Raw genomic sequence first — 13988 nt, 5'->3', positions numbered from 1 at the left:
GTGGTTTAAAATTTTCACTCTTCTTTTTGTGCTGAAAAAGAATGTGAACTCAACATTTATTGCATGCAGTGTTTTACAGATGACATTTACTTCCCATCTATTGAACAACTCCATATACTTACAGATTTTTTTTTAAGATTTATTTATTTATTTAAGCCCCCCCCCCCCCTTGTCTGTTCTCTGTGTCTATTTGCTGCGTCTTGTTTCTTTGTCTGCTTCTGTTGTCAGCGGCATGGGAAGTGTGAGCGGCGCCATTCCTGGGCAGGCTGCACTTTCTTTCACACTGGGCGGCTCTCCTTACGGGTGCACTCCTTGCGTGTGGGGCTCCCCTATGCAGGGGACACCCCTGCGTGGCGCAGCACTCCTTGCGCGCATCAGCACTGCACATGGGCCAGCTCCACACGGGTTAAGGAGGCCCAGGGTTTGAACCGCGGACCTCCCATGTGGTAGACGGATGCCCTAACCACTCGGCCAAGTCCGTTTCCCCAGATACGTTAGTAATTTATCAGAAGTGGATATCTTTGAAAGAGTTCAAATATATGGAAATAATTATCATTTTTATAATAATGCCATTTTTACTATTTATACTTTTAAATTCTGTTGTTAGTGCCTACAGGTTTAAGATGGTTATGCCTTTGATGAATATTAAATATTTTGAAATTTAACTTAACCCTTTATCTCACATAATATTTTTCCTATTTACTTTAAAAACTCTACATCTCCCTTACATTAATATATTAACCCCAGATCCCTTTTATTTGTTTATATTTTTGTTTATATCTCTTATTTTCAAACTTTCCTGAGCCATTATAATTTTCACTTCTCTTTAAATAGCATATAGCTGTTCAATTATTATTTAATATCTAATCTGACAAACTTTTTCTATTATTGAGAGATAATCCACTTACAATTATAAGTACTTTCTGTTCACTTTAATGTATTTTTTGCCTCACATTTTATATGTTTCATATTGTATTTTCCTCCCATTTTGCCTTTTGTTGGGTTGTCCTGGCATTTTTTTTTTTCCTTCCTTTATTCAATTTCCCCCCACGTAGGAGTTTGGAGTAACATCCCTGCCTTTAGTAATTTCTCTGGAAAAGTCAAGAAACATCATGGTCTCAAAAATATAAACATATTTAACCCTCTCTTGAACAATACAAGGACCCCAGGCTAAATCTATTGAAGCCCCTCAGGCCACCATTCTCTCTAAGGGTGTCTGCTCAACTGGTTCCTGGCCAAGAGCTCTTTCCTCTGCATCCTAGAAGAAATAGGAACCCCCTCACCTTTCTCTCATTTTCTATCCCCTTAATTATTTTCTTCATCTATGTGTCTTCCCCGCTCAAGAATGTAGCTTCTCGAAATAGGGCCTTATCCCCGTCTTTCCGTCTCTTTCAGTAGTGTTGAGAAGAGTCCCAGTGAGCTCCCATCGGTACCTGCAAGAGTATAGTGCTGTTTCTCCAAGTTTTCCATGATTATTAACCCAGATGAAGAAGTCACACAGAGAAGAATGGTAGATTAAAGTGCAGAATAAACATGTAATGCTATGTAATATATAAATATGGGAACATAACTTTTATTTTACTCACTTTTCTGTCCATTAAAATTTTCCTTTAGGACTAGTAATCAGAATTTTGGTAAGTGAAAGAGAAAAATAGATTAAATATTCTAAAAAGCTGGGAAAAAGTTTTGCCATCCTTTTAGCATAAAAGCATCATTCAAAAATTATTGAGCCAGAATTTCAATCATAAATTCTGCAGTATGCTTTACCCATTGCAAATATCACCAATTGAGCAAGATTAATAAACAGATTAGGTAATGTATACTATAGGTTTTATGTTTACTATTCAAGCTCAATAATTTCTGAAAAATGTTATAAAAATAAAGGGATGGATAAGCATTTTCACTAGCTTTTTAGAATATTTTACTGTATTTTTCATTTCCATTTACTATCAGTAAATGTACTTGTCCCATTGGAAAATTATAATGAAAAGAAAGGTGAACAAAATAAAAATCACATTTCCATACTCATGAAATACTTCATTTAAATTAACAAAGTCTATTTAAAGTTTAGAATTTGCTAAAATAATAAAGAATAAAGTGACGTTGCATCTATTTCCTTCCTCTTTATCTTAAATTTGATATTCACTCACTATCACAGGTTAGTATACACAAGTTTTAAAGAAAAAAATTAACTGAAAAAACAACTACAAACCAATCCATATAATCTTAAATAATATAAACATGAAGTAATAGTCTTTTCTAAATGTGAATCATTTGTTTAAAAAAAATAACTACATGTGGAGGCCGTGATGCCCTCTGACTGTCTTTGGGCCCCACAGGGACAACCTGCTCAGCCTGCTTCTTCCTGAAACCTGCCCCCTTGCAGGTCTGGTAAAGCCGACACTTTGCCCTGCGAACCCTCTACAGCAGCTTGGGCCTAGAAAGGAGGCAGTGGCTTTCTTGTTGGGAGGAGGCGTCCCTGCAGGGTGAACTGGGTTGGAAGGCCCAGGACACTCCTCACAGCTGAGCCTGTAAGACCTGTGCTTGCCCCTCCTCGGCCAAGGTTCAGCTGCTCATCCTTTCTCACGGGCCTAACAAATGGGTCTCCCCCAACTGTCTTCCACCTCACAGCCTTGCTCTTTGCCTTCCCCTCCACCATGACCCTGTGGCCCCTGACGTGCTCTTGTCTGCTCTGTGACTCAGGCTTCCAGGGTCTGGGCCAAGGGGGCCAACCACTGTGGCTCCTCAGCCCAGAAGCATAGCCTTACCACCCTGAAGTGGAAATGGGGGAGAGTGGGATTTAGGGACTTGGGCAGAATTGAGACTCACAGAACCAGGAGGAAGTGGATCCTGTTGAGCAGGTGTCAGGCAGCCAGATGTAGCCAAAGCTTTCACCCCCAAGGAGAGCAGGTCTGAGCAGAGGCAGATGCTGGTGAGTTGGTGGCAGAGGTGATGCTTGTGAGGCGTGGCATAGAAGGGAATGCTGTGAAAGGGCCACTGGACCTTCCCCATTCAAGGACCATGGCTAAAAGCTGCTCTGGGAAGGACCTGCTGAGGGTCCCACATCACTTCAACAGGTGGAGGTGAGCTGATGGGAAGGCCTTGAGTTACCCAGTGCACAGGGTAGGGCTGGGCAGTGGGACCTTTCTTCATTTTAAGATTTCAGAGTAGGTTTCTTCACGGTTTTCTCAACTGCTGCCCATGGAGGACGGATCAGTCTGACATCTCCTTTGGCATTGGATGTCTATACTGCTTCCAAAATGGGAAAGATTTCTGCTTGCCACCAGTTAAGACACTGTAGCTTAGAATTATGCCAATGTCCACATGTAGTATTCGAATAAATTCTTCATCATTAATATATTTACATATCTAGGAACTACAAAAGAATGGCTAAACTATAACTATATTCACATCAGCTTGTGGGATTATCAAAAAGGTTTTGATGTCAACTGCTCCCATATTCAAAAAGTATATATGAAAGTAGCAGCTTATAAGATTTTTAACCAGCACTCTCTACTGTAAGAATTTTCCTTGATTCTGGTTGGTTTATTGCAGAAACATCCTGTAGTAACCACTCTGGGATCAGCACTGATGACTTGAGTCTCAAAACTGGTTTTTGTTTTGGGGTTTGAAGCCTTAGCAATATCATACAAAAGAGCAGCTACAAGATGGCATCACAATCCCAGATCCTCAGTCTCCTCCTCCACTGTGTTGCTCATGAAAGAATATTTGCAAACATGGAGATGGAGCTTTTCCTCCAGAGTAATACACCTATACAGAATGATCCATGACAAACAATTAGGGCATTAATATGTCTTATAAGCAAAACATACCTGTCCACCTATCACAGTTGCAGACTCTATATGTGACTAGATTTTGCTCTATCCCAAAGTTGAACCACAACCCTGGAGCATTCCCATGTAATTTCACCCCCAAATTAAGGCTTTGACTGATCACACCTTCTCATTTTAGTCTTCCCTATCTATGATAAATTAATTGAATAAATTGCACACAACTTTTCATCCTTTGTTATATCCATGCATTTTGCAATGGTGCTTTTCACCCTGTCCTATAAGAAGGTAGGTCTAATGGTCCTTCTTTGAATATAAACTGGTCTTCTGCATTTCATTGATCCATATAATGAAGCAAAAGGCACATTGTACCAGAACTTAGTCTAGGCCCTGGAAACTTTGTGCTTTTACTTCCTCTTTTGGAGCCTGAAAATAGCCATCAGAAGAAGCTAGAAATAGCCTGCCAAGTGGTGAGAGATGTGGCCCAGTCAATCCAACGGTTAGCTGATAACTGGCAAACAGACATGAGGGAAATGAATGACATTTGAACCTAGATCAGCCAGTCCTCAGCAGACCTGTCAAAAAGCTGTAAACCAAGAGTAGACCCAGCAAGTCAGTTTAGCCTGCTGTTTTGCACAGACTGCACAACTAACCAGTGAACTCAACAGCTTAAGTTTTATGCTATTGGGCTTTGGGGGGAAGTTTATTTCATGGCAACAGCTAACTGAAACACAATCTTCTTTTAAATTGCTATCTGTTCTTACCCCACCAAGCTCTTCTCACCTGCAATGATTTATTTTTCTTCCTAGTACTTAAAAAATGACTTAGCAAACATTTTACTTATGCTTTTATTTATTTTCTGTCTCCCCAAATAGAGTGATGGGAGGGATCTTTGTACCTGACACAAAGTAAGCATTCAATAAATATTTCTTGAGGGAATGAATGTATGGATTCCTTAAAACCAATAATTTAAAAATGTCTCTCATTACTCTCAGAAAAGAGCAGTTATATGTGACTGGGTATTTAGTGTGTTCTCCTAAGGTTTGATGAGAAATTTGCTGACAAAAATTTCATCCACTCATGTATTTTCAAAATCATTACAGAAATAATACTAGGATGTTTAGTGTTTTTCTACTTTTACAATGATATGAATGTGTTAATTAAAATTTATGCAAATTATTCAGGTTACAGTGATTTAAGAACCATAATTTCCTTCATGATTAAAGAGAAAGTTGAGAACTGATGAAAAAACAATGATGGGGGATGCTGTCACATATTTCTTGAGGGGCAGAATTTAAAGAATTATAGAACTGTCTTTGAAAGAATGAGGAAGACTGAAAGAGACTGAGAGGACAAGAGGACAGAACAAAAGGAAATCAAATTTCAGGTATTCTGTTACTATATGAATCTCTATATATTCTTTTAGAATTTAATCTTTTTTTTTTTACAAAAATGAAACACACCACATTTAGCATCTTGGTTTTCCAGTTAACATTATATCTTTGAATTCATAGAATCCTATTTTTAATTGCCTCCCTCAATTTTTAAAGGCTGCATTCTATCATATAGATATAAGTACTCTCATATTGATAGAAATGAAAGTTATTTTAAAAAGAAAGCAATGTTTTAAAAGGATTTCTTAAATATCATTTTATACATATGGGAATATAATTAAGTTAACCCAACACCTATGACAATATAGGTAATACTGACCTTTTAGTCAATTTTATGGGTCAACTATTTAAAAAGAAAACCATAAAATAGGGTGACATTCATACATATATGAAACTTGGTGTAAAATTTCACATCCAACCTAAGGTCAGCATATTTCGATTAACTACCATCTTGCCCTATTATATAAATATTCTTCAGGGAGCATGTGTATTAAAGGCATTCACAACTATTATCTAATGGCAATGATAAATGAAAATAGTTATCTGAAAATAAGAAGGTGGACTAGGAAACAACCTTCAATGATATTGGCTTGAGATGCTTTTCTGGAAAGCACCATCCCACAGAGGGGTCTAGGAAGGGAGAAAGATGAACTTTCATGTGGGAAGTTTTGAATATGAAGATCAAGGATTTAATTTTGGGAAGGCCCAGAGTTGGAAGGCAAATAAGGACAAAGACTGGAGGAATAAAGAATTAAGATGAAGAAATTTTCAGCACCAAGGAAGCATAAGAAAAGAGAATCAGTTCATCAGGGTGACAAAACTCATGAGACCCTTCCTCAGAGAATAAGAGACAGAATTTTATTGGTTCAGTAATTTGAAATACTGTCACAGGAACATGCAGAATTCTAGGATGCAATCTCTTGAACGATGACAGTTCTCAGACAGATGGAGAAAGCATAGAGTTTCAAGTCTGTGAGGGGAGGAAGCAGCTGGTGCTACAGGACTCACTGATCTGGGAGATGAGGTTTATGTTCGAGGCTGAAACACTGTGAGAGGGTAGCTAAAATATTGATAGCAGTAATAATCTGTCGTATCTTCAGTTTGAAACCTGCTGATGGTGAGAGTGAAGTCTGTCCCAGACCCACTGCCACTGAATCGGTTGGAGACTCCAGATGCCCGGGTGAATGCAAAATAGATGAGCAGTTTAGGAGCCTGTCCTGGTTTCTGCTGGTACCAGGCCAGGTAGTTCTTCTGGTTGGAGCTGGATAAAATATTCTGGCTTGATTTGCACTTGATGGTGGCCATCTCTCCTGGAGACACAGATAAGGAGACTGGAGACTGGGTCATCACGATGTCCCCACTGGCACCTGAAATTAGGAATGTGTAAGAATCATATATTGCATTGAAAGTGTGTTACTATATATATATATATATATATATATATATATATATATATATATATAAAAGAAATCATATATTGCATTGAAAGTGTGTTACTATATATATATATATATAAAAAAGAAATCCCAACTCTCTCTTTATATATATATATATGCATCATATATATGCATATATATATGCGTCATAAATAATTAGCCCATTTTATACTACATTGTTCATACTATAAGTTACAATCTTTTTTCCAAATTTATAAGAATATTGATCTTCTAAACTTCTCACCTGAGACCCAGAGCACCAGGAGAATGAGGAGCTGGGACTGTGACTTCATCTTGCTAAACCGTCTGAAGCACTCAGGCCCTGTCTCCAAGGAAACCCCATTAATAGAGCTCTGAGCAGGTCAGCCTGGTATCCAAGTGGCTTATGCAAAGTGTCAGAGAGTATTAAAAAAAGCATGCTACACAGTGTGTTGTGAAGACACAGAATAGAAGACAAAAATATCACTATCATAGGCAATCAATTGTATGCCCACTAAAGGTCCCAAATTTAAGACTGTACTTTTCAACATAGCACAATTTTAAAATGTAAAATGTTTCTATAATCAATTGTAATTTTCAAAAATTTCCAATCACTTTTGAGCACATAAATTAATTTTGCAATAAATATGTTTTTGAGTGTATACTTTCAAAACATAATTAAAACATAAATATGTGAATATACATGACCTATGTTCATTCAAGTAGATAAAATGAAAATATAGTGAACAGACTGAACAGAAAGAAGACTTTGACTTCTTTCTGAAATATATATACATATGTGTATATCAATTTCCTGTTGGGCATCTAAAGACAACTCAATATTTCCAAAATCAGACTTCCAATATCTCCTTATAAACAAACACTGTCTCTGAAAATGAGTCACCAGGTACTTATCAGTCACACTTGACATCATCTTTTACCACATTTTAAGTCATCCTCAATCCTTTTTGCAGCAGATGTAAGAGATGTAAGATGTCACAGTTCTGCCTGGAGGTAATAGGTGAAATAACTTCAGCTCCCAACATCAGAAAGAACAGTTCTTCACTAATTTCGCAAAAAGAAAAAATATAATAAAATATAAAATTGCAAACTTACCCAAATAGCCATTATTGTGAACTGTTTTGTGCATTGAACATTATTTTATGAACAAATCAGGCAGAATCAGTGGTTCCATAAAGCTTTCCTTTGAGAGATAATAAACATACAATCGCATCTACTGTGGTTCCAAACCTGATGGGCCTGAGAGTTCCTCCCCTGGGGCAATGCCGTGACTAAGGGTTCGTAGGGCAATGTGTGGCCAGGCTGAGTAAAAGGTTTATCACTCCTCACCATGGAAATATTCAGAGAAAGAGATTGAGGCAGGGAAGAGTAATATTTTTACAGAAAACAAAATTCTTTCTCAGGATTTCAACTTTTGCTCAGAAAAACATCTCTAAGCTCCCAAGAACTTCCCTTGAGGCGGAGCATCCTAAGCATGTATTTTTCCGTGTCTAATTGATAACTTCATCTTTCTATAGCTCATCTACTATGAGATCATTACCTTAGCTGAGGGTCCCTTTCTCAGAAAGTCAGGAAAGGTGCCCACACAGACCGACATCCACCAGGAAGGCACTACTACTCAGTCATATTCTCACCATGTTCTTGTTTCACCACATAGTTGGGTTTACAGGGTGATGATACATTTTACAGTTTTCCCTCAATTATCATATTTTGTGCTTGGTATTCCATCAAAGTATCCTTATGTGTATATATATTTTAAAATTTATTAACAGCGATGATTTCTATACTCACATTTCTAGTGCCTCTCTCCTTGAAATTCCATGTGAACTTTAGCATCAATAAAACTTTTTCCCCTTGATGCTGAACCCTTTCTTTGAATTTTATAGTAAAAATTCCCTTGATTTTAAATTCTGTAACTATATTTTTTTTGATTGTGTAGAACTTTATGTAAGTTGTCTCACTATATATTTTCTCTTGTAAAAAGCATTTCTCCTTAATTTTACATCTATTTTGCAATATTTATTTGCAATTTATTCATGTAAATATATTGTTGCATGTATTTTATACTATAATTTTGAAACCAGCTGTTGATTAGAATGTTTGATGTTTCTCTTTTTTTGCAATTATGAAAGAAGTTGCTTTAAATGTTCTTATTCGTGTACCTTAGAGCCCCAAATCTCACATATCAAAAAAGTGTATAACCCAAAATGAAATTAATTTCTTATAGGGTGTAAAAGTTTCTATTGTTATACTGCCTATCTACTCTTGCTTTCACCATTTTAGCTCTTGGCATATTGGTTAATTATTTTTAATAATTTTAAAAAAGATTTATTGATTTACTTTGTTTATTCCCATCCTCTCCTCTCCTTCCCCCAATAAATCTTTCATCTGTTTGCTCATTGTTTGCTCACCTTCTCCCAGAGGAACCAGGAACTGAACCTGGGACTTCCCACATGAAAGGCAAGTACTCCACCCCACTCCTCCCATATCAACAACCTCTTTCATCATTGTGGCTCATTCATTGCATTTGGTGAATACATTTTGGAGCACTGCTGCACTGCATGGATTATAGTTTCCACTGTAGTTTACTCTCACCCCAGTACATTCAGTAGGTTATGGCAGTATATATAATGTCCAGCATCTGTCCCTGCAATATCATTTGGGACAATTCCAAGTCCCAAAAATGTCCCCACATCACATCTGTTCTTCCCTCTCCCTGCCCTCAGCAACTACCACGGCCACTTTCTCAACATCAATGCCACAGTTGCTTCCAATACTAGTTACAATAGTTCTATAGTGGATTACCAGTAAATCTACTCTACTCCATATTTTATTCCTCTATCCTGTGGATCTTGGGTTGGTGACGTCTGCTCCACTTCTTCTTAAAGCACATAACACAAAATGGGTTGGCTTTTAACAATGTGAATTTATCAGCTTACAAACTTACAGTTTTGAGATTGAGAAAAATGCCCAAATCAAGGCTTCATCAAGGTGATGCTATCTTCCCAAAGCCTGACTGCTAGTGAACCTGGGTTCCTCTGCCACTTGGCAAGGCACATGATGGTATCTGCTCATATCTCCCTTCTCTCTGGGTTTCATTGCTTTCAACTTCTTGCTTCCATGGCTTTCTTTCTCTTTCTCTGTATTGCATTCTAAGTCTAGTCCATTTATCATATTTTTCAAGCTCTTTGTTTCTTTATTTACCCTCTGAACAGACGTTCTATCCAATATTGAGAATGGTGGATTAATGTCTCCAATTATTATTGTAGAGACATCTGTTTCTCCTTTCAGGTTTGCCGGTGTTTGCATCATGTATTTATTTATTTATTTTCCTTTTTAATTTTCAAGTGTTTTTATTTGCAGTAAGATAACATTTCAATTACCTTATGTGTATATACATATATATATAAAGCAGCCATTATTTCCCTTGACGCCTAAGGTTACAATTTTTTAAATATTTTTTCTTATATTTGGTTCTACCAACATTTCCATGTGTAATTTATCAGAAAAACTACATTGAATTTAAAAAAGGATATTTTCTTTGATTTTATTCACTAGAGAAGTGTTTTACAGAACAGTCATACATGAAATATTGGAATACCATATACACCCCTATTATTAACATCTTGCAGTGATATAGAACTTTTGTTACAATTGATGATAGCACATTTTTATATTGTACTGTAAACCAGTATCCACGATTTAATTTACTCTGTAACCATATATGCAATCTAGGATTTCCTGTTTTAATCATATTAGGTGTATTTTTCATTTGTTAATTATATTTTTTCATGTTGTTTTACCATCAACACATTCATTGCAAAAACATTTTCATCACCCCAAACAGGAACCATGAATATGTTAAGGCTTTACTTCTTGTTCCTTAATCCCACCTCATCCCCTGGACATGTTAAGTGAAATAAGTCATACACAAGTATTTATTATTTTTATTTCTCCTGGGTGAATTGACTTTTTGCTTATACATAATGTCCTTCATCTCTTAGAACAGTTTTAATGTTCTCCTTCATCTCTTATAAGAGTTTTCCATTAAAAAATACACTTTTTGTGATGTTACTATCACTATTCCTGATCATTTTCAGTTATTATTGGCATAGAATAACTTTTTCCAAACGTTCACTTTCAGCCTAATAGTGTCCTTGCATCTAAGGGGAGTCCCTGTAGACAGCCTATGGATGGCTCATATTGTTTCTCCATTCAGTCAGTCCATATCCTTAGATGGGGGCTTTCAAGCCAATATCATTCAGTTATTATGGTAAAGGCATTATTTAATCCATCCATTTTATCCTTTGACTTTCTGCTGTCATTTCTTACTATAGTCTGTGATTTTACCCTTTTAGGTACTCTTCCTAATAATTTTCATTTCTACACACTTCCACAAACATTCATCATTGTATTTTCCTTTCAGACTGCAGCACTTCCTTTAGCATCCCTTGAAATTCCAATCTAGTGGTAACAACCTTTTTCAGTATTTGTTTTTGTTTGTGAAGACTTTAAATTCAACCTCATTTTTGAGAAGTGATTTGCAAGATAAACATTTTTAAGAAACTAGGCATCTAATTAAGCTGGTGTTTTGTTTTTTTTTTTTTCTTTCAGGACTTAAAAATACATCATCCTACTTCCTCCTTTCCTCCATGGTTTCTGATAGTTTGGCACTAATTGATATTGACCTTCCCTTGTTTTTGTGATGAATTCGTTTTCTTTTGCTGTTTTCTGAATTCTCTTTTAATCTTGGCTTGTGGCATTCAGAATAGTAGACATCTTGGAGTAGGTCTGTTTGAATTTATTCCACTTGGGTTTTATTGTTTTTCTCCACAATTGATATTTATGTCTTTTTAAGGGTTGGCAAATTTTCTGTCATTATTCCTTCAACTATTTTAACTGGCCCTTTTCCATACTCTTCTCCTGAGATTCCTATAATGCATATGTTTATGTATTTCATGTTATCATTCTGTTCCCTGAGACCCTGTTCTATTTTTCACATTCTTTTGACTTTGTGTTCCCCTGTCTTTTCGAGTTCAGATGTTCTGTTTCTAATTCACTAATTCTAACTTCAGCCAATTCAAATATGCTGTTATGTAGGGTGGCACCATGTGGGAGCACGGCGACAGCAAGGGTCGGCTCGTCTCCAGGCGCCGGTTCGAGTCGGACCCGGGTGGCGGGAACGGGCGTTAAGGCCCTCCGCTTGGGGTTCGGGCGCACTGCCCACCCCTCTGCCCAGCTGCACCCGCTTCCCCCTCGGTGGCCTAACCCCGCCTCTCCCCCGAGGGCCACCACCGCGGCCATGACAGCCCCGCCTCGCTGCCGCCGAGAACCCTGGCTACCCCGTCTTCTGCCTGCAACCAGTGATGCACCCCTGCACAAACCTATCAGCCGTCCGCCGCCCCCCGGCCACACCCCCTGCCCCTCTCCCGTCTTCGCCCTATATTAACCGCTGTACTTCCTGAATAAATCAGACTTGCGCACAGATCCTGGTCTCCTCAGTAGTCTTCTTCCTACCGCACATCCTCCGCACCTTGCCGGCCCCGGAGCGCCTTCTCAGAAGGCCCCTCCATGTGTTGCAGCCCTCCGCCCGAGCCCACACCGCCCCTGCAGCGGCCCTCCGGGCGAGCCCACACTGCAACACTGTTATATGCTTCTAATGTATTTTTAATCTCATCCATTTTGTCTTTCATTCCCATAAGATCTGTTACTTTTTTGCAAGTTTTCAAACTGTTCTTTATGCTTTCCTCATGTCTTGTTAATGTCTTTTAACTCTTTAGCCATATTTTCCTTCAAATCCTTAAATTGATTTAGAAGGCTTGTGATAACATCATTGATTATTTGTCTTAAATCCTGTGTCTCATCCAGATTTTTGATTTGTTTGTTTGCCTGGGCCATATCTTCCTCCTTTTAAGTATGGCTTCTAATTTTTTCTGATGTCTAGGCATCTGATTATGTTGATAAATTTACTCTGAGACTTAATTTCTCTCTCTTGCTTAGTGTTTTCATTTCCCAGCTCCTTTTTCAATTTTGGTTCAACTTATTTTAAAAATTTAAAATTTCCATGCTTAAATTAACAAAAGGTGGGCAGGCATCCACCAATTAACAGCAGAGCAGATCCAAGGGTCCTGGGATATAAGTGTCTCTAAAAACTGTTTTTTCCTGCTTTTAGTTTCCCAGCCTGCTGGCACATGGCATTCTTCTGCAAATATTTTCAGAGAAGTGTCTCTTTCCACCTCCATTTGCGAAGCTGCTCAGGGCCAAGATTCAATGCAAACCTTTTGACCAAACTCGCTGAAAAGAAACTACTCTCCACTCTTTCCCTGAACTCTGCCTCTTCCCAGGGAAGAAGACCTCTGTTCACTTTCCAGCTGGCCACAGTAATCCACCAGTTTTACTGAGTCTACTCACCTTGAGGTTGGGGGATTGGTCCTGTTCACAACTGTGGGGGGGGGGGGTGTAACTCACTATTTTGTACTTAGCCTCTTCTCTCTTTTTCTCTCTCTTAAATGATCAGCAGCACTCTCCTGACCTACAGATCCCCAAAGCAGCTCCCTTGATCAGCCTTTTGCCTTTCTTCCATTGTTCTTTTAAGAGAGCTGAGCCCTGCAAACATGCTCTGATGCTATTTGCTCAGAAGTCTCATCAGGATTTTTAATACTTTCTTTCAGCTGGCTCATATCTTCCTGTTTCATAGCATGGCTTTTAATTTTTTCTGATGTCTCATCTAATCATGTTGGTGAGTTTACTCTGATTGTTAATATTTCTCTCTTTCTGAGGATTTTAATATTGAGAGGTTTTGTTTCACAGTAACTTTTTTATTTTCTTCAACTTATTCTAAATCTATAAAAATGCCCTAATTAAGTTATATAAACAGGTCCATGGACCCTCTAAAGAGATGCAGACAGCATCAAAATGGTCCTGGGGATAGGGACAGGAGAGACTTTTCTAACCTGCCAGTAGATGGTGCTTTTCAGCAAACCTTTCCTTTAGTGTAACATTTTTTTGTGTGATCTATGTATCTTTAAAAAAGAGACAATTTAATAAAAACAAATAAAAGTAAGTAAAAAAGGAAGAAAAATAGAAAAGAAAATACCGCCTGCAAAAAGATCTTGAGTTCGTATTCCTACATTTTCTTCTAGGAGTTTTATGGTTGTCTATTTTAAGTCCTAGAAACATTTTAAGTTCATTTTTGTATAAAGTGTGAGATAAAGGTCCCCTTTCTTTTGGATAGAGATATCCAGTTCTCTCAGCACCGTTTGTTGAATAGACAGTCTGGTGAAGCTGGGAGTTCTTAGCTACCTTATCAAAAATCACTTCACTGTAGATCTAAGTGTCTAATTCTCAGTTCTAGAATTGGTTCCATT

General features: G+C 37.8%; 1 gene segment (V, D, J or C); it reads right to left on the bottom strand.

Annotated features, from left to right (window-relative positions):
- Positions 1-6152: 6152 nt before the first annotated feature.
- Positions 6153-7007, bottom strand: LOC101443795 (immunoglobulin kappa variable 4-1-like). The segment is given in 2 exon segments: positions 6153-6552; positions 6866-7007. Coding segments are annotated over 2 exon segments (390 nt in total).
- Between the last annotated feature and the right edge of the window lie 6981 nt (positions 7008-13988).

Source organism: Dasypus novemcinctus, chromosome 17 (genome assembly GCF_030445035.2).
Source record: "Dasypus novemcinctus isolate mDasNov1 chromosome 17, mDasNov1.1.hap2, whole genome shotgun sequence".
NCBI classification, from domain to species: Eukaryota; Metazoa; Chordata; class Mammalia; order Cingulata; family Dasypodidae; genus Dasypus; species Dasypus novemcinctus.
Note: the sequence above shows the minus strand (reverse complement) of the source record. Positions and strands in the feature narration are given on the sequence as shown.